A 23,241-nucleotide genomic window follows, 5' to 3' on the forward strand; every position below is an offset into this window, starting at 1 on the left:
TTCTTACCTCTATCTTCCATCAACCCTTCATAGTTTTGTTATTTCTTTTATTTATTTTTCTTTATGCTTTCTAATGTTTATTTTTTTTTTCTTTTTTTACTATCCAAGCAAACGTTACTAATCATACAGACAAGTTTTCGGCTCAAGGTGATTACTGTATTTATATTTTACCGTTTTCTTTTTTGTATTTCTTTTGTAATTATTTTAATTTTGGTTTTATTTAATCGTCGCATAATTATTATTTTTTTTGTTTCTCAAACAGGATTGAATTCATATTACGGAGATTTCCCTATATCACCAGGTATTTTGAATAAGTGATATCAATTTTATTGTTCTATTATTTTCGAGGCAATATGATATTAAACTAATATAATTTGCCTTCTCAGGTCTTGGAACTGTGTCCGTAAATTTGAGAGTGTTGGATTTTTCCCACAATAATATCACATATATCGCGCCTTATTACTTCAGGTAATCGATTTTAAAACAAAATCTTTTAAGAAACTAAAACTAAAGTTTTAAAAATAAATGTATTTGACTGATTCAATGGTGTAGATACCGGCTTTAACTGTTGCGCCGAGGGTCGTGGGTTCGATTCCCACATTGGGCAAACATGCGTGTGATGAATAGGTTTGTTTGCTCTTTTTCTGGATGGCTATTATTATGTATATATTTAAACGTACATAAGTATGTTTGTCAGTCTCTGGTACCCATAACACAGGGATTCCGTATTAGGGTCGGACGACCCTGCGTGATTTGTTCCCAATTAATATTGAACAATTTTTATAATTCAAGTCTTAATGGAAATAAATTTGACGATTCTAGCTGGATTTATATAATGCTTTAACGTTTACAAAAACAATATCTGAGTATTTGTTGTTGGTAACCATCAGCTTCAAATATATCATACCAATAATTATCATTGAAAGTAGAAATATCTTTATATATTCGCAGGCACGCCGACTTAACGCTATCCGAGTTATATCTGTCCCACAACAAACTGAGGAACATAACGAGAGAAGTATTCGGTTCTATGGTCATGTTGCAATACCTGGATTTGTCCCACAACCATATCTATCACATGGAATACGACTGTTTTAAGAAAGTGAAGAATTTACAGGTACCTCCCTTTTTAACTGTAATCCTTTGACTGCCGTATAGGTCACCGGTGCCCTACGCGGCATACTGAAGTAAATTATGTCGATTTCTGTTACTAAAACGCCTGGATTGCCTAACTTTACTTCTTCTTCTTCTTTCTTTTGTTTTTAATGTATGTTTTAGTCTTTTAGGTATCTTAAAAATATATTCAATTTATCTATCTATCTAGAAATATATCAAATATTCAGTCTACTAGATATTCCGTTAGTAACAGCAATCGATATAATTACCTCAGTGCGCCACATAGGATACCGATGACCCACATGGCAGTCAAAGGGTTAATAAGAAAGTGAAAATCAAATGGTTAAATATACAGATCTAGTATCAAAATAAACTCAGAGTGCTATACGTAATTCTATTATTAAGCAATTTTACACATAAATACAGCTATAGCTATTTGCGACCCATATAATAGACGGTGAAGAATAACTGAGTTGTTGAATAGTTTTTGAAGCACTTTCAAACATTTAATTAATTCTTTTTAACTTTTCAGATCATAAACTTGTCCTACAACCACCTCATCGAGCTGCCAGTCGGAATGTTCCACGACATGCAATCTCTGACGTCGGTAGACCTCTCCAATAACAACATCAGGAATTTTGCCGAAAACCTGATTATATCACCAGCGTTGGAAAGGTAGATTTTTTCTTTATACTAAAGTACTAGCTTTTGCTCGCGACTTCGTCCGCGTGGAATAGTTCACAAATAATGCTTTATTTTAGAACGAATTTGGTTAGCATAAAAAACGTTATAGTGAGCCCAACTTAATATATAGACATATGCTGTCGCGGACTTTTTTTAGATCTTTTAAAGGGGAACAATTCTGTCATACATTATTTTAGCGAAACTTTAACCGTTTCTTCAGCGCACGCAGCGGAAGCTCGCAAAAGTTAAAAATATCCCCGATTTTGAAAGATTCTTTATTAGTGCTCCGCTGGTATTGGTCTTAGCGTGATGTTATATAGCCTTCCCCGATAAATGGGCTATTTAACACTGTTTTTTTTTTAAATCGGACCAGTATTTCCTGAGATTAGCGCGTTCAAACAAACAAACTCTTCAGCTTTATAATATTAGTGTAGATAAGACGTCCGACTCGGTCGTGCCCAGCAATGAGACTGGGCGATATTCAAATTCGGCTGACAGGTCACCGATGATCAATCCTGTTGATGAACGTATCTAAGAAATGCTCATAAATGATTTCCACGATGGAGGTACAAGATCTGTAATAAAACTGGAACACGCAGAATTAAAAAAGAGTCAGTAAGTGTTAGTAGGTGGGTAGTATGGGGTCTGGCATTCCGACTCGGCAGGCGGGTTCTGGTTTTTGGACACCAGTATCACCGCCTGGGGTGGCCTTACTGTGACAGGCGGCGGGGTCGTCGAGGTGATAGTCAGGGACCGTGCTTGGTTAAGCGCGTCTGGTTGTAGAGTTGCATTTCAGTTCAATCGTTTAGTAGGTGGATTAACATCTTCAGCCACGGAATCCCATATACCCCGCGGGAACCCCATAAGGGCCCAGCCCCAACTCAATAGAAAGGGCGAATGGAGTCGTAGGTACATTACCTTTGCCTATTATTTCTGGCGCGAAGCAGTCGAAACTCGGAACTTATTGAATCTTATCTTGTGTCCTATGATAGCCACCGCCACCCGTTGTAGTATGAATGGCGGAATAGTCACCGCACTATACATTTGAGACTTCATTTGCTAATGCGGCATTCACATAGTGATGTGGGAAGGCTCCGGTAAATACACTAAGGTTGTCGTTTAGTACCTTAACCTAATAGACTTAAGGTTCATAATCCAATATTACATTGAAGTTTAATGGTTCCACAGATTAGACTTCTCCGAGAATGAGCTGTCAAGGGTGCCGACTAATTGCTTAGCCCCGGCCGCGGCCGCCAACTTAGTTGAACTAGATCTGAGCGGGAACACTATACCTACAGTGTCGATGTCCGACTTCGTACAAAGATTCAGGGTAATTACCAATCTGCTTTCACTCGCTGATTTACACTAACAAACCGTAAAATTTGCTCGATTGAATTTAATAATAATAATTGCATTTGTGTTTGTGTTATGTTCTATATTGTTGAATGCTCCGTGTGTACATAAAGTAATGACCATATCAATATAAGTTGAGAAAAATATTGTACTTTAAATTCATATTTATTCAAAATAAACATAGAACCAAAATTCTCGAATCTGCAAATCGGATTTTTGCTAAACGTTTTACTGATCGATAAAAACGCTTTATGATAAATCAGCGTACGACTATAAAAGCTTAAAACTTATAGGAATAAACGCTGACTGTTAATAACTTTAATTATGCATTTGAAAATAAAATCCCGCTCTCAAAAATACCTTTGGGAAAAGGTAGAGAGAGAGAGAGAGAGAGAGAGTGAGTGAGAGAACATACTTTATGGCACATCAAAACACAGTAAGAAAAAAAACAATCAACAAGTAGATAAATTTGTACAATAGACGGTCTTATCGCTAAAGGTATACTGACATTTGGGATTTTTCTAGAACTAGTGGTCCCCCAGTAGTCGGAATTCGATTATAATTACTAATTTAAACTATAATTTTGAACATTAATAATGTTCTAATGATTCTATTGTCAAAGACTATTTATTATACTTCTATAATCACAGATGACGCCAAAACTATTAGACCATAGACAAATAATATTAAAGACAAACTATACTAATCTATTTTCAATTTGACCACAGAAATTAAATAATAAACAAAACAGTATGTATATATGCGTGTGTGTGTGTCAAATACACAGTAGTTTGTGCAATGTTTTTTTAATTGATTTAATGTATTTTTATGCATAATAGTAAAAAAATTTTAGCATTGTGCACTCCTTCTCTATATTCTCTACAAGTTTGGGAAATTTCATACTCCTCCATCCGCGCGATTTTCGTAATAAGGGGTACAAAATGTTTGCTCTACCTATTAATATATAGATTTCTGGTTTCAATGTAATCCGGTAAGGGATAATTTAAAATTGCAATGGTCATGGCTTATTGTACTGAATGAACCCTGTAGTTGTACACAGCCGGTCTGTGCGTAGCTGAAGCTAATGTGTTGGATGTGTCCGCGCTTGTCCCAGAGCCCCGAGCCGGGAGAGTGGCCCGAGGAGTCGGACTACAGCGACGAGTACATGTACCACACGGCTAGACGAGATCACACCAGAGTTTACCACCAAAAAAAGCAATACCCACAAAACGTTTTGTATAAGGTAGACGATCATCATTCTCCTGCCCCACACCCAATCACCTTTTTTTTTTTTGTTTAGGTGAGTGGACGAGCTCACAGCCCACGTAGTGTTAAGTGGTTACTGGAGCCCATAGACATCTACAACGAAAATGCGCTACGCACCTTGAGATATAAGTTCTAAGGTCTCAGTAAAGTTAAAACGGCTGCCCCACCCTTCAAACCGAAACGCATTACTGCTTCACGGCTGAAATAGGCAGGGCGGTGGTACCTACCCGTGCGGACTCACAAGAGGTCCTTCCGCCAGTAAAAAACGGCGCAACATGTCTTCTTTTACCATAATCCTCTGTCATATACCATTTATTCGCTCACTCCCCTCTTACACATATCGTCTTTCACGCAATCCATTCATTTTTTCTTCAGTCTACCTCTTCCTCTCATTATCATTTGTCATTCGTCATTGACCTCATTGTCATTTCGTCTCATCACATGTCCACACCATCCCAAACGCGCAGAGGTACACGATCAACTGTGTTTATTGTATCGCCAATAATTCAAATTCGTCTGTTTGATTTCCTTTCGCTAATGCATGTCCATTTGTCGCATTTAGATTTTGTCTTTATTTGTTTTGTTTTTTTTGTATTTTGTATATATATTGCACTTTTTATTCATTAATTACTAATACAATTGATTATTATCAAAACTATTTCGAGTCATTTTCAAGTGTTTTTTTTTTTGTTGTAAAAATCAGACTCATTGTTGGATTACATGACTATTATCTATCTTTCATTTGTCATAAATTTTATGTGCGTTACTTTAAGCAAATTCTTTAAAAACAAATAAATATTCATCGCATTATTGAGATTGAGGTTCATCTAGTGAATAATTCCTATCGACTTGGTTCATCTAGTGAATGGTTCCTATCGACTTTCAGTCTTTAGCGTGGTTGGATCTGTCGGATAATCATCTGGTACGAATCGAAACGGCTTCGTTCTCGGCGCTGCCCAAGCTGAAGTGGTTGGACATAAGCAACAACAACCCGTTCAATAACGGGGAGAGAGGAAACAACATATTTAAAGGACTCGAAAGACGTCTTACACATTTAGGGTTGAAGAATGTCAGCTTGATGTTTGTAAGTATCTTATTAAAAATAGGAAAATAGTTTCGAATTTCGATCTCTTTTCCTGCCAGCTGTTGATTTTGGTAACTGCATCTTGATTTTTGGTGACTTGGAAAATAGGCATTCGCGTGTCTCAAGACAAAATATTCTGTTCCGTATTTTTTTTTCTTTTCTTAATTTACGAGACCCCTAAAAAGCAATAAGTCTGTTTACAGTTTAATTAAAATTAAATGCAATTGATGCTCACCTCTTTTCAAGAGAAAATTACAATTATTGATACACACAATTGTCTGGGCACGCCATTGTCCCCCCAAAAAATATATTCCGACCAACAAATTTTGATCATTTTTAGATACCCTCAATGCTGCTCTCGAAACTGAAAAGTCTGGATCTGTCCTACAATAATTTGCCATCAGTACCTCCGGATACGACAGCAAACCTAACCCGACTCCGAGTACTGGATTTATCCTACAATGACTTAACAACAGTTCCCGTGGTGAGTATAGCTTTGAAGTATACTTATTTAGGTACAAGAAAAGGCTCTTTACTTTTTAGGTATTTATAGGTAGGCCAAATAGGTATTCTGCAAAATAGAACTAGTCTTAATTTACTTCAACTTGTGGTACGACGTCTTGTGAGCCCAGACGGGTAGGTACCACTACTCTGCCTAATTCTGCAGTGAAGCAGTAATGCGTTTCGAAACTGAGACCTTAGAACTCATATCTAGAGGTGGGTGGCGCATTTACGTTGTAGATGTCTATGAGGTCCGGTAACTATTTAACATCAGGTGGGCCGCGAAAAAGAGTACATAATTCGTCCTTCTATTTTTAGGCAACGCATTCATTGACCGAGCTCCGTTGGCTGTCGTTGTCTGGCAACCCGATCACTGCGCTTATGAACACGAGCCTGTACGGAATATCGCCGCGTCTGGAGTATCTGGACGTCACGCGGCTACGTTTGCGAATATTTGAGGTATTTAAGGAGCTTCAATAAATAAATTTGACTACCCACAAAAATTAATATGAAATTCGTATGGAAAAAAAACATCGAAATTACTCGATGTCCTACTGTACAAGACTACATTGTATCATCTCGACATCTCCAGTACGGTAAATAACCGAATCAGACTTTGCCAAAAGCAAATTTTAAATAATTGTGTGACGCGATAACGATGTTAATCGATGAACATCCGCTGCACGCACGAAAAAGTGTCACGTTCCGCCTGAGCCTTAGCGTGCAAGCGAGAACGCGGAGTAAGCGATAGAGAGGCACAATCGGTCCAACGTTAGCTTGTGACACATTTATCTCTCATGTCGCGTGACATCAGAGCTAGCAAACGTAAACCTTATCGCCTGTAAACCAACTTTACAGACAATCATTTTTTTTTATTCAAATTAAAATTGACAATAATTAATTTTTTTAAACATCTATAGTTAATTTGTAAATCTGTAGATTACGTTTCAAGTGAAATATATAGATAAAGAGATATTGTTAAACCGATTTATTAAACAGATGTTTTCGGTACCAAAAACCTTTTGGAACAGACTCGATTTTGGCTAAAACTGATTAATCAACCAATATTGAATTTGCAGCTTGGCGCCTTCGGAAAAATGTACGCACTGAGAACTCTCAAAGTGACGTCATATTCGAATCACAGAGACTTCAACATCCCGCGCATGTTGACTTACAACGCCGGACTCGAGAACCTCCTGGTTGAAATCGACGAATCAGAATTCGGGAAGGAAATGTACGGAGCACTGCCGTTGAAGCTCAATAATATTACAATTACGGGCCAAAGCTTGAAATACCTTACTCAGTATTTGATAAGTGTAAGTGTGAACCTTAATTCAAAACAAATTTATCTGTCTTCCACGCCATAAAAAGGCTATGTTCCGATGTGCACTGCAAGCTTTGTGAGATGTGACGTTAATTTGTGTAGTATACTGCAAAGCTGTTCCTTTTTAGTTAGCTATACTGGTTACTGTTTAAAACAGAATGAAGTATAATATACTGTCATCGACGTTTTTTGACGTTGTTTTTACTTTAACAAAAAAGTACGTGTTAAATTTATTTAGATTTAAGTATTCAAGTCATTGTCAATTGAATTAATAGTATAATAAACGTAAGTATAGTTCTTAGTAACATAAATTATTGTTCTTCAAGCAGTTGTAATGTATAACAAACCTAATGACCATTGACATTGCAATGAGGTTATGCACGGTGAAAGTATTCACCTGATCAAAGCACTGAGAGCACCTTACCTCAAAAACACCTGCAGTGTTCACAGTATAAATATGGCGACGATTTATGACGTCATGTACATCCCTAGGATACTGCGACTGTATACTGTCAGTCCATAACGAAACGAATTTCTCCTCAGTAAGAGCACTGAATAGTGCTCGCAGTGCATATCGGAACATAGCTAAAATTATGCCACATTGTGTTCCCACCCGTAACTTCGAAGTATCTTGAATTGTTAGCTTTCAGAAAAATTGTAGTTGAACGAATTTGTGCTTTATGTTCAACACTCAGTGCTCTGAGCAATTGTTTGAGATGATTTCGTCTCTCATGGTCTCCGAGAGATATAATCTCGCTTTTACCATCGCACCGCCCGCCGCCGGAGTAAAGTTCATCGATACTATTTTTTTCTGGTGGTACCTACCCGCGCGGACTCACCACCACCCTGCCTACTTCTGCCGTGAAGCAGTAATGCGTTTCGGTTTAAAGGGTGGGGCAGCCGTTGTAACTATACTTGAGACCTTAGAACTTATATCTCAAGGTGGGTGGCGCATTTACGTCGTAAATGTCTATGGGATCCAGTAACCACTTAACACCAGTTGGGCTGTCAGCTCGTCCACTCATCTAGCAATAATGCGTTCATCCGCAGTGCGTTTCCAGAGATCTTTCTTGCCACGTACCATTCGGCTTTGGAATGAGCTCTCCTCCACCGTGTTTCCCGAGCGCTATGACATGTCTTTCAAACGAGGCTTGTTGAGAGTACTTAACGGTAGGCAGCGGCTTGATTCTGTCCCTGGCATTGCTGAAGTCCTTGGGCGACGGTAACCACTCACAATCAGGTGGGCCGTATTCTCGTCTGCCTACAAGGGCAATAAAAAAAACCTCAGGACTTGAAGTTGCTTAATAAACGACGAACTGCTTTCTTCCAGGGAGTTCAATCGAGGTCCCTTCGTCTGACGATATACAATACGAGCGTCGAAGAAATAGCCGGCGAAGTATTTTGGCGGCCGGGACGAGTCCGGAACTTGACCTTGGATTTGAGGAATAATTACATTTCTAGAGTACCCAATCCGAGTCAGAGGGGATGGCCCGGGGTTCCGAACTCTTTGTTCCTAGAAGATATATTTGTTGCTGGGAATCCATTGATATGCGACTGCGGCGTCGGGTAAGCTTATTCGTTTAATAAAAAAAATATATGATATGACTGTATAAATATTTTATATATCTCGTTTTTCGGCTATTTCTGCCGTGAAGCAGTAATGCGTTTCGGTTTGAAGGGCGGGGTAGCCGTTGTAAGTATACTGAGACCTTAGAACTGATATCTCAAAGTGGATGGCGCATTTACGTTGTAGATGTCTATGGGCTCCAGTGACCACTTAACACCAGATGTGCTGTGAGCTCGTCCACCCATCTAAGCAATATTAAAAAAAAAACTTAGGAAAAACGACGATTTTGTTTCAAAAAAATTTTGTTACATTCATGCTTTTTCAGATGGATTGAAGCATGGGATAGAAAGAGAAGACAGTATCTTTGTAATGATCCTCACAGTTGTGTGGCGACGAGAGATGACGTCAGATTCGCCACCTGCCCTTCGTACGAAAACAGATCCTTGAGCGATGTGAGTTTTGTAAATAGGAGTCCTTTATGGTTTTTATAAGATCTTTTCGGAAGCTCATTAATTAGTCATTTATGAAAATTCCCCTTCAAAACTACAGTTTAATAAAATCATATTAACGTCATCTAAAACAAATTAAAAAATCAACTTATAACGAATAGAATTAAAATTATTACAGTCAAAAGTACAGTTTAATTAAGTGTGAACAACGAACAATGAATTTAGATTAACTAAAAGATAGGTATCTGATGTAAATACAATTAAACACCTTTCCTATATCGACTAAATCACTTACTGAAAGCACTTTTGAGTGGTGGTAGGAAGGACCTCTTGTGAGTCCGCACGGGTTGGTACCACCACTCCGCCTATTTCCGCCGTGAAGCAGTAATGCGTTTCGGTTCGAAGGGTGGGGTAGCCGTTGTAACTATACTGAGATCTTAGAACTTATATGTCGAGGTGGGTGGCGCATTTACGTTGTAGATGTCTATGGGCTCCTGTAACCACTTAACACCAAGTGGGCTGTGAGCTCGTCCATCCATCTAAGCAATAAAAAAAAAACTCCCGCCCCTCCTGCCTGCCTCCCCCTCAAAGATCCGCGTGCGATAAGGAATGGGGATGTGTTGTCACCACTGTGCTTAGTGAGAGTTTTTTGACGTTCTCGATAGCGTAAAAGTTAACTCAAATTTGTATACAGTTGAAACAGCGCCCCTAGCGGCAAACGTAGCCAAACGTTCCAACTCAATATACAAATTCATAATAAATTTGGGTAAATTTGAGTTAACTTTTACAGCGCCCCTAGCGGCAAACGTTTCAACTCCATAAAATTTTAAGTTAACTTTTACGCTATCGAGAACTTTAGAAAACTCGCACTGAGCACACAGCTTAGAGCCCCGTGAGCTCACCTACACGTTCTGTGAATATAATATGACCCCTCAATATCATTACAATAGGTAGGGGAAAAATAAATTTGCGCGTTATAAAGTAAATTATTTTATTTCAGGTACTGTCCAGAGATCTAGATTGTGATTGGAATAAAGGATTTTTAAGTTCACCAAATACGTTCGTAATCATAGGAATGTCAATTCTAACGTTATTATACATTTGAGGACTGTTTTGGCTTCTCGGGGTATACGAAGAGTTCCACCGAATTCTGGCGAGGATCTACGGTATGTGAGGTCGAATCGGACAAAATGGGGGCAAATTATTAAGACCAAACTTAAACTTAGTCTTTTCCGATTATAACTACAGAGTTTAGACGCAGTTTTCTGTAATGTTGTTGTAACGCAAAAGTTTTCTATTGGGGTTTTAGAATTGTTTGTTTCAATGTTCATGTTAAACAAAGAAACGGGTTAGGGGTTGAGCGATAACATCTCAGTTTGAATCTTTAAGACGCCTGAAGCGACTGAGGTTATCAACAACAGTGCTTATACTAATGCTTAGTTACCTTATGTGGCCTATGTCTTTAATCTTGAGTGATCCATAAACGAGTTGAATGATGACACGATTATTTGGTTGAAAGTGTAGGTGTTCGTTAATTAGTTGAAATGTGCAAGAGATTGTTTTGTTTAAAAGAAAACTGTTAAGACTCTTGTGAAGCCTATATCCAGTCGTGATCGAGTAATGTATGTGTGATCTCAAGGGATTGAATCTATAAAATGTTAACGTTTCAAAGTTTTTATTTATAGATATATAGCATACATATAGCATAGAAATGTTTATTGTGTAATAATCTTTTCTTGTCCGCAGTTTATTTATCTAATTAGTAGTTTAAGTTAATATGATAGATTTGAACATTTCGTGCACTGCCGTACACAGAGCGAGTTGATGTGCCAAAATGTGGATCGTATATTGGGTAATGAAAATATAAACATCTATATATATAAAAATTAATTGCTGATCGTTAGTCTCGCTAAAACTCGAGAACGGCTGAACCGATTTGGCTAATTTGGGTCTTGAATTATTTGTGGAAGTCCAGAGAAGGTTTAAAAGTTACATAAATATGAAAATTCTTGGAATTAAATAAAAATAACAATATTTTTCGGTCGGATTCCTTTGGTTTGTTTTAAGTTTATTTTATACTAAACTTTAGGTCTTTTATTTGTCGATTGAGGCACTACGAAGTCTGCCGGGCCAGCTAGTATTATATATATATTGGGGCTTTTAAAAAAATAATGTTTTAAACAAGATAATTATGTATGGAAGTGCACTTAGTGTGGTTAAAACTATGCATTTAACATGATGTTAGAAACGTTCGCATCACATAAATAACTAAATGAGCGCCGAAAATTAGACTGCATTCGTTGGAATGACATGTGTTCGTCCATTTGAAAAACTATTTATAGATGTATAGTATTCATTTCGCATAGAATATCTAGATGTAGGACAAAATTATTAACTATTACTTTAAGATCGTTTTACAAATAACTTTTCACTACTAATGTTTTTGTTGTTGTAGCGTTCTACGAAATTTTATCAATTAAAGGAACCCTTGTACAAATTTATATTCCAAAGCAGACTATTTACAAAACGCCTGTAATTTAAAGCTTACCGCTAAATTTACATATTTACTCTAAACAATGTAACAACTATTTAGCTATTCGCAAAGTCTATTATTGTTGAAGGTATTTTTAATTAACGCCTAATACGTCTAGATTCATTGACTACCTTTATCATGTAAATAAATATTTTCACGACTGAATTAATGATGTTTCAGAATGTTTGATGTCGATTACACGTTTATGATTATGTTTTATTGCATTTTGTCGATTTTAATCACACGCCAGCAACATTACGTACAGCTAAACCCAGTTTGTTGCTAACTGTAACTTCGATTACCTCAGCAGTGGTCCATTTCATACTCTTTCAGATCTACAACGGTTATCTTTTGTTTTCAACGCCACATTACCACCACGGCACATGACACCTTTACTTCAATGGTATTGAAAACAAAGGAATGTTGTAACAATGAAATATATTTTGTGATATATATAAAAATCTCTAATCCTTCTATTTTTGATAAAGCTAATAACGATTATTGCTATTAAGTTACTGTAGTTGTTTGAACTATTGTTGGTACTTTGGACTATGTATGCAGACACCGATTTCATTGTATGTTCCTGTCATCTTTTAAATCTGTAATAGACGTGGAAGCAATGTTGACAACTTGACTGTCCGTAATATGACCGAACTAAATCAAAGTACCATCCTTAGCTTTCAGGGTTGCTTCTTTGTGAGTTTTAGCGTAAACAGCTAAGTCAATTGTGAAAATCAAATTAAAAATTATAACTAGTGTATTTGAATAAAAGCTATAAATGTAGATTTAGCTATTTCAAATGATATAGTCTGGGCTCTTTCGTTTTATTCTATAAATATAAATGTAGCCTTACGTAAAGATAAATCTTTTATTACAAAATAATTATTGTCACTTTTAGAACTAAATCATGTGATGTTAAATTTTAAATGTTATTATAATAAATTAAAACTAATAGATGAATTGTTCGATTCCGAATGGCCATAAGATTAAATTCATCGCGTATTTTTTCACCCTTATTCACTTGAAGTTCAAGTTTATTTTTGTCCGAACATTATGTTACTTTGACTACATATTGACTACATGACTACTGACATTTTTATCTAATTATCTCCGTATTGTGATAAAAGCAGCTAGATTACCAATCAATAACTCAATAGATTGAGTCTAGATTATTTTGTCTAGGTAAGTTTACGTTGTGTTTTGATTATGCTAAATCCGCCACCATTATAATAATTCGTTTTTATTATTAAATCTACATTTAATTCCAATTTAAATGAATAATATTTACACCCTTTAAACTCGTTTAGTTTTAAAACGAATGGTAAATGTTCGATGTGATTTTAAGACCTGATTTGATGGGATATGTTAAGGAAGGTACGTTTTGTCTTCACCAATTCGTGAAATTTATAATAAATAGGCAAATTGAATTATTAGTGTATCGAAATAAATTATTGTGTAAATTTAATTTGTTTTTCTTTCATTTCTAATTCAGTCCTTATAAATGGTTCACCTGGTAACAAGATATTTGGGTCGTTCTTGCTCTCAAAACAAGTAATAAAAAGTATTAACAAGGTCATAGCTGAACTAGTTACGTTGATTCAATTTATTACGAGGTTGATTTAATATTTCTATTATTCTATTTTAATGAAAATTCCAAATTGACTACTCCATTAGGCGCAAAACCAATGTCTATGAATCATATTGTTACGCGCTGGAGTTCGCGATAAATAAATATTCTACTGAATTACAAGTTAACACTGCATTAGCACTTAGAACACTTAAAACACTTTATAAACACTTTGAAATTCTCAATACACTTCTTCCGCTTCGTTTCGTCGAGAATATTCCACAAAAGTCGAGTATTGTGTGTTTCCGCTATCTGACAATAGATGGCGTTGTCCTTCGATATTCGTTCGGCTATTCGACGATAGACGGCGTTACTCTTATCGGCGTAACAATATTATAAATTCAAGTTCAATTCGATTCAAGTCTTAAGCGACAAACATGCGAAACAAAATAGTTTTAATTGAATTGATAAGAATACTATTCACTGGATCCTTAAAAAACTATCACGATCGTAAAACAAAACAACACTATATTACAAACACATCCACGTACAAAAATGAATCTAAATAATATTAATGTTATTAATCATTACGTGAATATATACAAATACATAAAAGATTGACTAAGAATCTTATGAAAACACACTTCGATTAGATAGCCAAATGTTCTTTCGGCAATCTGTTGAAATAATTTAGTGTTTGACGATCGACGCTGGGAGCGCATTTCACAACCGTATCGCCTGTCAAAGCGATCGTAAAATCTTGAAGAATATTGACAGTTTTACGTGTGTTTTGTGGAGAAGCTCGAAACGTATTTTAATATAATATGAAGAAATGGATAAAAGGGTATATACTTAGTCTGGCCATAAATACTGTTACAATTAAAAATAAACAAAATATTACATTTGAATTTGGAATCTGTCATTTTTATGTTATGATTGCTCATTGAGTTTTCTCATTTTGGCGCCAATACATTGTACAATATTTTGCGATATTAAAATGGAGTGGGGTGATAAAGAGAACCGAATCGCTCTGATTGCATTACACAAAGTAGGTATGGAGCCAAATGCAATTTTTAAAACTCTCCATACGCTTGGTATTAGTAAAATGTTTGTGTACCGGGTTATTAATAGGTGCAGTGAGACCTCCTCTGTTTGTGACAGAAAAAGATCTGGCCGTCCACGTAGTGTTCGTACGAAAAAGGTGGTCAAAGCAGTAAGGGAAAGAATTCGAAGAAATCCTGTCCGAAAGCAAAATATTTTATCTCGGGAGATGAAGATAGCACTTAGAATCATGTCGCGTATTTTAAAAGGTGACTTAGGACTTGCAGCCTATAAGAGACGTACTGGTCATTTCTTAACAGATAATTTAAAAGAGAATAGGGTGGTAAAATCGAAACAACTACTGAAGCGGTACGCAAAGGGAGGTCATAGAAAAATTTTGTTTACGGATGAAAACATTTTTACAATTAAGCAACATTTTAACAAACAAAATGACCATATTTATGCTCAAAGCTCTAAGGAAGCTTCCCAATTAGTGGACAGAGTGCAACGTGGGCACTATCCGACTTCAGTGATGGTTTGGTATTAGCTACGAAGGAGTGACTGAGCCATACTTTTAAGACTACTATATAAAGTGTAGGAACGACATGATTATTTTAGTGAAAGTACATGACGCTGCTGACGTCCATGAGTGACGGTAATCAACCACCATTAGGTGGGCTGTATGCTCGTGTACCTATCTAGGTATTGTTACGCGCTGGGGCTAGGGATAAATACAATTTCACCAAAGTACAAGTAAAAATTGTATTAACAACACTTAGAACACTTCACAAACACTTTCAAATTCTCAATTCGCTTCTTCCGCTTCGCTTCAGGTGATCCAGCCGCTGTTTCGCTTCGAATAGTTCCGATTACTGACGGTGTGCTATCTCTGCAACGCTTTTTATAGTCGAAATCCCTAGAATCGTCGGAAATATTCCGCAAAAATCTAGTATTGTGTGTTTCTGCTATCTGACAATAGATGGCGTTGTACTCCTCGAGCGTTCTAGATGCTACTAGATCCTTCGATATTCGTTCGACTTATTCGGCGATAGATGGCATCTCTCTTACCGGCGTAACAGTATTAACGCAATTAAAAAAGTCTGGTTCTGTGCAGGAATTGGTCGGTTGGTACGTACTAACTATTACTGAGATCTTAAAACTTATATCTCAAGATGGGTGGCGCATTTACGTTGTAGGTGTCTATGGGCTTCAGTAACCACTTAACACCAGGTGGCCTGTGAGCTCGTCCACCCATCTAAGCAATAAAAAATAAAAAAATAAAAACCCACATAATCCTAGAATACCACTAAATAATATGTAGATGGCAACTTTATTTATATAAAATAATGTAAGGTAATTTTTTTGAAAAAAAATTGAGTAAGTTTACTACTTACTGTGTGCCTATCTAAAGAAATCTTGATAAAACTCATTAATGGATCAAACAAATATAAAACGTAATACCAATATTGTATTCATCATTTAATAATGCAATAAATATAAGAATGAACAGAGCAAATAACTTCTTATCTAATTTCGTTCGCGACGGGACGCCGTATTCAATTACTTGCATTATATGGGAGCCGTTCAAAGAATGAAAAAAACGTGTAGAAAGAACAAAATACTTACCCTGGAAACACATTCTTGATTTGGAAGCGTAAACTTGTTATAATTGAAATACGATAACAGTACTCTTCCCTGTGAATATACCCATAATATACCCTATAATATACCCATAAACCAGTAAAACTTGGGGTTTTCACTTCTGGATTTATCTTACGTGCAACATTAATAAAGTTCAACTTAGACAACGCCAAATTTCTTGGACAGTGATGCGTCCAATATTTATTTTGAAATCAGCTATTTTAGTATGTAGCAAAAGTAGTCAAATATTCAAGTTTACAAGCTAAGGCTTTAAAGTACATACATGATACTGTATTGCACTCGGAGAGTACCTTTGGACGGAGACAGCTTAGCGGTAACAAGAATGATAGTGTTACGCCGGTAAAAGTAACGCCATCTATCGCCGAATAGTCGCCGAATATCGAAGGGCCTAGTAGGATCTAGAATGCTCGAGAAGTACAACTCCATCTATTGTCAGACAGCGGAAACACACAACACTCGACTTGTGTGGAATATACTCGACGATTCAAGGGGTTACGTCTCGACTAGAAAGGCGTTACAGAGATGGCACGCAGTCAGTTAGTAATCGGAATTACTCGAAGCGAAACAGCGAACGGATCACCTAAAGCGAAGCGGAAGAAACGAATTGAGAATTTTAAAGTGTTTGTGAAGTGTTCTAAGTTTTGAATACAGTTTATAGTTGTAAATACTTTGGTGAAATTTTGTTTATCCCGAACCCCAGCGCGTAACAATAGTTTTTACACAGCTTTGCTAGCGGCCTTTCTTCTCCACTACTAAATGTTGATCTCTAGCATCCAATTCCTACCACCCACATCAGATTCTTTGTAAATCATGCCGATAGTGATTCACATTACGTTTGCAACTATGTGGTCGTTATTGGCGAAAACATTTGGCGAACCGGCTATCGTTGCTACAGAATTCACGTACGGCCCATTGCCACTTCGTACTCATCTATAAGTCTATATCGGTCCCCTAGTACTGATTACTGGTGATAAGACCTCTTGTGAGTCCGAATAGGTAGGTACCACCTCCCTGGCTATTTCTGCCGTGAAGCAGTAATGTGTTTCGGTTTGAAGGGTGGGGCAGCCGTTAGAACCATACTGAGACCTTAGAACTCATATCTCAAGGTAGGTGGCGGATTTACGTTGTAGATGTCTATGTACTCCAGTAACCACTTAAAACCAAGTGGGCTGTAAGCTCGTCCATCCAAGCAAAAAAAAAATTGTTCTTCATACATTCTTCACCACATAAGGTGGTGTCAAAAACAGACATAAAGTCCGACCCTTACACATAAAGTACAACATAAAGTCCTAACTCTTATTCTAAAGATTCCTCGAGGTAAAACATTGAATATTACTTAGCAATTTTGATAATTTTCTAAAATTCAACATAGAATAATTGCGCATCTAAGCTATGCATCATCTTTGATCATATCATTACTTGTAAAAACGGCATGACACCGCAATGACCCCATGACCTTTCAATTTGTGACCTCACAGGAATGGCGAGCAAACGATATACTAGAGTGAAAGAACAATTCCAATTTTATTTCAAGCAGTTTAAGAGCAGTGAAATATGGAATTTAATGGTTCTTTTTATAGGCAAGATTTGTGCCATTGATTTGAAAATAAAATTTTAGCACTAATTTTGAATTATATTGGGTCCAAATTTCAAGTCGGTGATTATAAGAGTATGGTGTCGTCCTAGAATAACATCTCCGCATCTCATTCCTTGGGTGTCATGAAAGGCGACAAGGGAATCACCGAAGAATGAGCAGTGTCCTTTGATTATCACACCATCATACCTACTTCAAACGCCAACTGACCTTTACTGATGGGGTTGGGTGAGTCTACACGAGTAACTACCACCATCACAAGTAATAACTTTTATTTTATTTTATTGCTTATATGGGTGGACGAGCTCACAGCCCTCCTGGTGTTAAGTGGTTACTGGAGTCATAGACATTTACAACATAAATGCCGCCACCCACCTTGAGATATGAGCTCTAAGGTCTCAGTTTAGTTACAACGGCTGCCCCACCCTTCAAACCGAAACGCATTACTGCTTGACGGCCGAAATAGGCAGGTTGGTAGTAACCACCCGCGCGGACTCACCAGAGATCCTACCACCAGTAATTACGCAAATTATAATTTTGCGGGTTTCATTTTTATTACACGATGCTATTCCTTCACCGTGGGTATCAATCGTGATCATTTGTTGAGTACGTATTTCATTAGAAAAATTGATACCCGCCTGAGATTCGAACACCGGTGCACTGCTCAACACGAATGCACTGGATGTCTCATCCGTTAGGCCACGACGACTTCAATACCTCCATCCTGCCTATTTCTGAATTCACGTTGCACGAATGCTTAAAGACTTCGGTACAACTAGCAGTAACTATCAGCATAATAATTTCATTAACATAAATTCCATTCAATATGCCCAATATTATCGTAGTTTAAATCCCAAACTAAACAACTAGCTCGTAACAACAACTTCCCTTTGCATTAATTAATTTTATTAATAAGTTCTGGTCGTTACCAACTTACGATCAGTTTCGGTTTGTCAGTTTGCAATTAGTTTGCTTAGGATCATTTACGATATCTGTTTATAATGTATTTTATTTATTGACTACAGGACTGACTAGTGAAAGCCATCCTGCCTGTTTATACTGTGAAGCGTAATAAGTTTTTTTTTTGTCTTTATTGCGCTTATGGGCAGACGAGCATACGGCCCAGCTGATGGTGAGCCATTACCGCCGCCCATGGACTTCAGCAATGCAGAGTCAAGCCACTGCCTACCGTTAAGTACTCTCCACAAGCCTCATTTGAACAAGGATATGTCAGACAATGCGTTCCAGTTTGAAGAGTGGGAGAAGTGTTTATACTATATACTTAAGGATTAGACCTCATGACTCAAGGTAGTGGCACTAACATAGAAGATAGAAGATAAGCTCTTTCTGCGATCCTATTTCTGTAGAACAGGCATGCGTTTGAAGGGGACAGCCGCTGTACAATGGAGTTGAAACTTCACATTATGATGTCGATAGACTCTAATAACCACTGAAGAAGTTATATCATTATCTTTATATTAATACGTGAAGCAAAAACTTTGTATCCCTTTTTACGAAAATTGTCTGGACGGAGGAGTCTGAAATTTCCCACACTTATAGAGAATATAGAGAAGGAATGAAGAATGCATTTTTTTTTAAATTATGCATTATAAATACATTAAATCAATAAACAAAACATTACACACACTATCACGTATTTGAAACACACACACATAATTATATACTCTTTGTTTACTGTCAAACTTTTCTTATTGCTTATAGTAAGTATGTGGTCAAATTGAGAATAGATTATTATTGTTTATCTTTAATATAATTTATCTAAAGTGTAGTCTTTGAAATTAGAATCATAAGAGTGTACAAACTTATAATTTTAATTAACTATAGTCGAATTTCGACTTCAAGGGAACCATTAGTCTGCCATAAAAACTGCCATAAACAAAAAGAAAAAAAAAAGAAAAATTGTCGCTACAAGTATATTGGTAAAGATTTTTGTTTTTTAACTTATTTTTTAAGGCACGAAACTGTAACACGGATATTAGGTTTAGCGCCGTATAAAACACATTTCGTACGATTACCCAAATCTACGGTAAGAACAGTTTTTGAGTAGAAGGGCGCACGTCGAAAGTGCTAATAAAAATAAATTTTGCGTAACGATGTAATGCAGGAAACATGTAAAAGGGGACGAAATGCGGATGTATATTTTTATATACTGTGGAGGTACGTGGACCGGATGGAAAATTCCCACTAAAATGAGGAAGAGATCTTCAAACTTTTTGCTGATACAAAAATTTTATGTATTCAATATTTTGATTTATGATCATGGTACATTTAAGTAGCTTATTTGTAATATTATAATTAGTTTATTTATAAATAAAATTGAGGATCGCTATCACGCCGAAGAGTAGAGAGAAGAAGTAAATTTATTTTCGAAAAAAAAAAACGAATATTAATAGTAGATTGTGCACCAAGGGTGAAAAGTTTGCAATTTTACACGCGGAAGGAAATGTTCAACTTTTCTCCCGCAGTGCACATACTATTTTTTCTCCTACCAGGCCAAAAGTTCATGGAATACGGAGCCGGGGTCCAGAGGCGAAGCCCCGGTGGGGTCCAGGGGTGAAGCCCCGGTGGGGTCCAGGGAGGAAGCCCTGGCAGGGGGTAGAGGACTGTCGGTCCGGTGATGGGGCGGTGCAAGGTGGCTCCTGTGCGCCGCCCACGGTGTATCTCCCGAAATGACGTCCTTCTGGATTTTCCCGGAGATGAAATCCCGTCTTATCACCAGGACGGGTACCGGCGAAGGCGGACTATCGGCGCGCACTACGGTACCGTAGGTCTGGTGTAGCCGGTGTGGTGGAGCTCGATGGGGTTTAGTCGGTAGTCGTTCTGCGGGGCAAGTGCTTCGCGCGCCTTTTTCAAGGCGTAGTCTCTTGCGAGGAATTCGGGGAGGTGGAGGACCTTCTCGTCCCCCTCTTCCTCTCAGGAGGCGCCGGAGTCCGACATAACCCGGTCCATTACCCCCCCGGACCGGGTATCCGTAAATGGATTCCCCAGCGTTAAAAAAAAAAAAAAAAAAAAAAGGGAGTAGAGAGGCGGAGCCCCCCGAACTCATAAAAAAAACAATTTAACTGTTATTTAATTTTTAAATAAACTACTACTAATTGAATAAGAACTGTCTGACAAAAATGGCGAAGAATTTTAGGTCCGTGAAAGCAGACGTAGACACTAACGCGCATGCGCACTTGTACCCAGGGAGAAAAAGTTACACTTTCTTCCCTGTACAGCGGGAAGAAAATTACACTTTCTTCCCTGTACAACGGGACGAAAACCTAACTTTCGATGTAGGTAGGAGAAAAAAATAATTAAAGTTCGCATCAAAGGTCGTAAAAAAAAAGTTTGTCATTCGTAGTAAACTGTCAATATGCATTTCTTAAAAAAAATGTCATAATCGTATCGTTATCATTGCTAGCGTTAATTGTTGTTGCCTAATATGAAAATATTGCCTGTTGACGCTGAAGAAAATAAATGTTGCCAATTTTGTTGCTCGCTTGTAGATTTATGTGACGTCCTAAATATAAATCACTTCATGCTTTATCAAACAGAATCTTGTAAATGCTTAGTTGAGTTTTGGGTTGGACGCGATGAGTAACGCATGTCAACATATTTTGGTTACCCACTATAGCATGTGAACTTTTTTTTATGTAATATTATGATGACGCACTGTATTCTTGACCCGTCCCTAAGTGAATAATTATTGCCTTATTAGATTAGATAACATAGGCTATTTACACTATTGCTTAAAGGGTTCTTACCACGAATTTCGCAAATAACCAAATATCGGAACTCATTTCAGTACATAGTGTATGTAGTGTATATAACAGCAAAAGCTTAATACGATAGATTTATTTAGTGTACAAGGAAGTTATTATTTGTCTTATGTCTTTATGAGATTTAGGAATACAAAAGTAGATTGATCCCAAGTCAAAACTTGAATGTGTACAGAATAAACAAGAAATTGGTCAGAACCATTTTTAATTGCACAGATGAACGAGATGTTTTGATGTGAATGCGGTCCCTCGAGACCTGAGGTTAAGTCTCCATAGTATAATACCTATCTAGCCTTCAAACCACAGCTATGCCTTGCGTCAGAACTAGGCATGTATTCACTTTAATCCAATGCCTCGTGTCAGAACTAAGCATTGATTCACTTGAATCCAATACCTTGCGTCTGAACTCGCATTGATTCACTTTAATCCGATGCTTTGCGTCAAAACTAGGTATTTATCCACTTTACTCCGATGCCTCGCGTCAAAACTAGGTATTTATCCACTTTAATCCGATGCCTCATGTCAACTAGATCCACTATAATCGTCTCATTTTCTACAGTGTAATGCTTGTAGCTATTATATACTAATGACGGAATTTAATGCCGTTATCACATAATATAACTGTCGTTTTTATGTTATTGATCCAAAAAAATGTAATTAACATTTTATAACACTAACATTTTCAACAGCAATCACAATGCGTAGTTTCTGTTTGAACTTTATTTATTACTGTTAGCTTATCATTTTCCTTTGCTCAAAACGATGTCAGTTGTATTTTGTATTCTGCAGAACCTTGTAAACCTTTCGCAGATTTCTTTTCGTGAATAAGATCCGTCCGGCTTCCTACGTAATAACCGTAGCAACGACAATCTCCAGTTTTTTTCAATTAAAATTTCTGTTCTACATTTAAATTGATGGCAACATTATTTAACATAAAATTGTGGTAATTGCTTAAAAATTATTGTTTCAGCAATAAATATTATTGCCGCTTTTTTTATATGATATAGAAACAAAAGATTAAACGAGAAAATGTAAGGTTGCTTTGTAACCAAAACTCTTTTAAGTACCATAGATGGGGGAAGTGCTCATTGTGTGCCCGTCTGCTCATGGTACTTAGCTGCTACCAGGGCCTAATGATATCACAACGTTGCTTAAATAACGAGTTTGTCAGGCCTCATTTTAAAATACGTGGATTCTTGGCAATGTATGTAGACAGGACGATGACGATAACCACTCACCATCAGGTGGGCCGTATGCTCGTCTGCCTACAAAGGCAATAAAAAAAAATAAAAAATAAAAATATGATAATAATAATAATAATAATAAAATAAAAAAGTATCTATCTCTGCAAAATCACAATGTACAAAGATAAAGTGTTTTATTCGCCACTTAATGATTGAATATCTTGGAAATTGCTTATATGATAACAAAAATCAAAGTCCTTCGGACTATCATATATTAACTATATATTATAAACTTTAAACCAAATCTCTGCATTATACACTCTGCATTAAACAAAATGTCTAGAGTTCTTATACTGACCGACGGTAAAATTTAAAATTCTTTTCAACTTTTCTTTTACCTTTTCAATTTAAATTAATTTGATTTCTTTCAGCTATAGTAAATTTGTCTTTCAGTTATAGTTAAATTTAGGAGTATTAAAATGTAGTGTACTAGTAGCTATGCTGTTATTCTATCTAACATCAATTTGTTCATGT

At 36.8% G+C, this 23,241-nt stretch overlaps 1 protein-coding gene across 6 annotated transcripts in view; it reads left to right on the top strand.

Annotated features, from left to right (window-relative positions):
• The window catches only part of chp (leucine rich repeat containing G protein-coupled receptor chaoptin), a 70,958-nt gene extending 57,616 nt beyond the window's left edge, over positions 1–13,342 (top strand). For 2 of the 6 annotated variants that reach the window (XM_089728395.1, XM_089728397.1), the window contains 14 exons: positions 109–147; positions 263–301; positions 387–468; positions 952–1,117; positions 1,649–1,791; positions 2,989–3,130; positions 4,268–4,396; positions 5,306–5,503; positions 5,844–5,987; positions 6,323–6,463; positions 7,084–7,320; positions 8,659–8,894; positions 9,221–9,347; positions 10,345–13,342. In XM_089728395.1, coding sequence (XP_089584521.1) covers positions 109–147; positions 263–301; positions 387–468; positions 952–1,117; positions 1,649–1,791; positions 2,989–3,130; positions 4,268–4,396; positions 5,306–5,503; positions 5,844–5,987; positions 6,323–6,463; positions 7,084–7,320; positions 8,659–8,894; positions 9,221–9,347; positions 10,345–10,449 — 1,928 coding nt within the window. In that variant the 3' untranslated portion in view covers positions 10,450–13,342. The remainder of the gene's footprint in view (positions 1–108; positions 148–262; positions 302–386; positions 469–951; positions 1,118–1,648; positions 1,792–2,988; positions 3,131–4,267; positions 4,397–5,305; positions 5,504–5,843; positions 5,988–6,322; positions 6,464–7,083; positions 7,321–8,658; positions 8,895–9,220; positions 9,348–10,344) is intronic. The other 4 variants (XM_089728398.1, XM_028187680.2, XM_089728400.1 and 1 more) reach the window with 3 other exon arrangements.
• Positions 13,343–23,241: the final 9,899 nt, after the last annotated feature.

This window comes from Bombyx mandarina, chromosome 06 (genome assembly GCF_030267445.1).
Source record: "Bombyx mandarina strain Sakado chromosome 06, ASM3026744v2".
NCBI classification, from domain to species: Eukaryota; Metazoa; Arthropoda; class Insecta; order Lepidoptera; family Bombycidae; genus Bombyx; species Bombyx mandarina.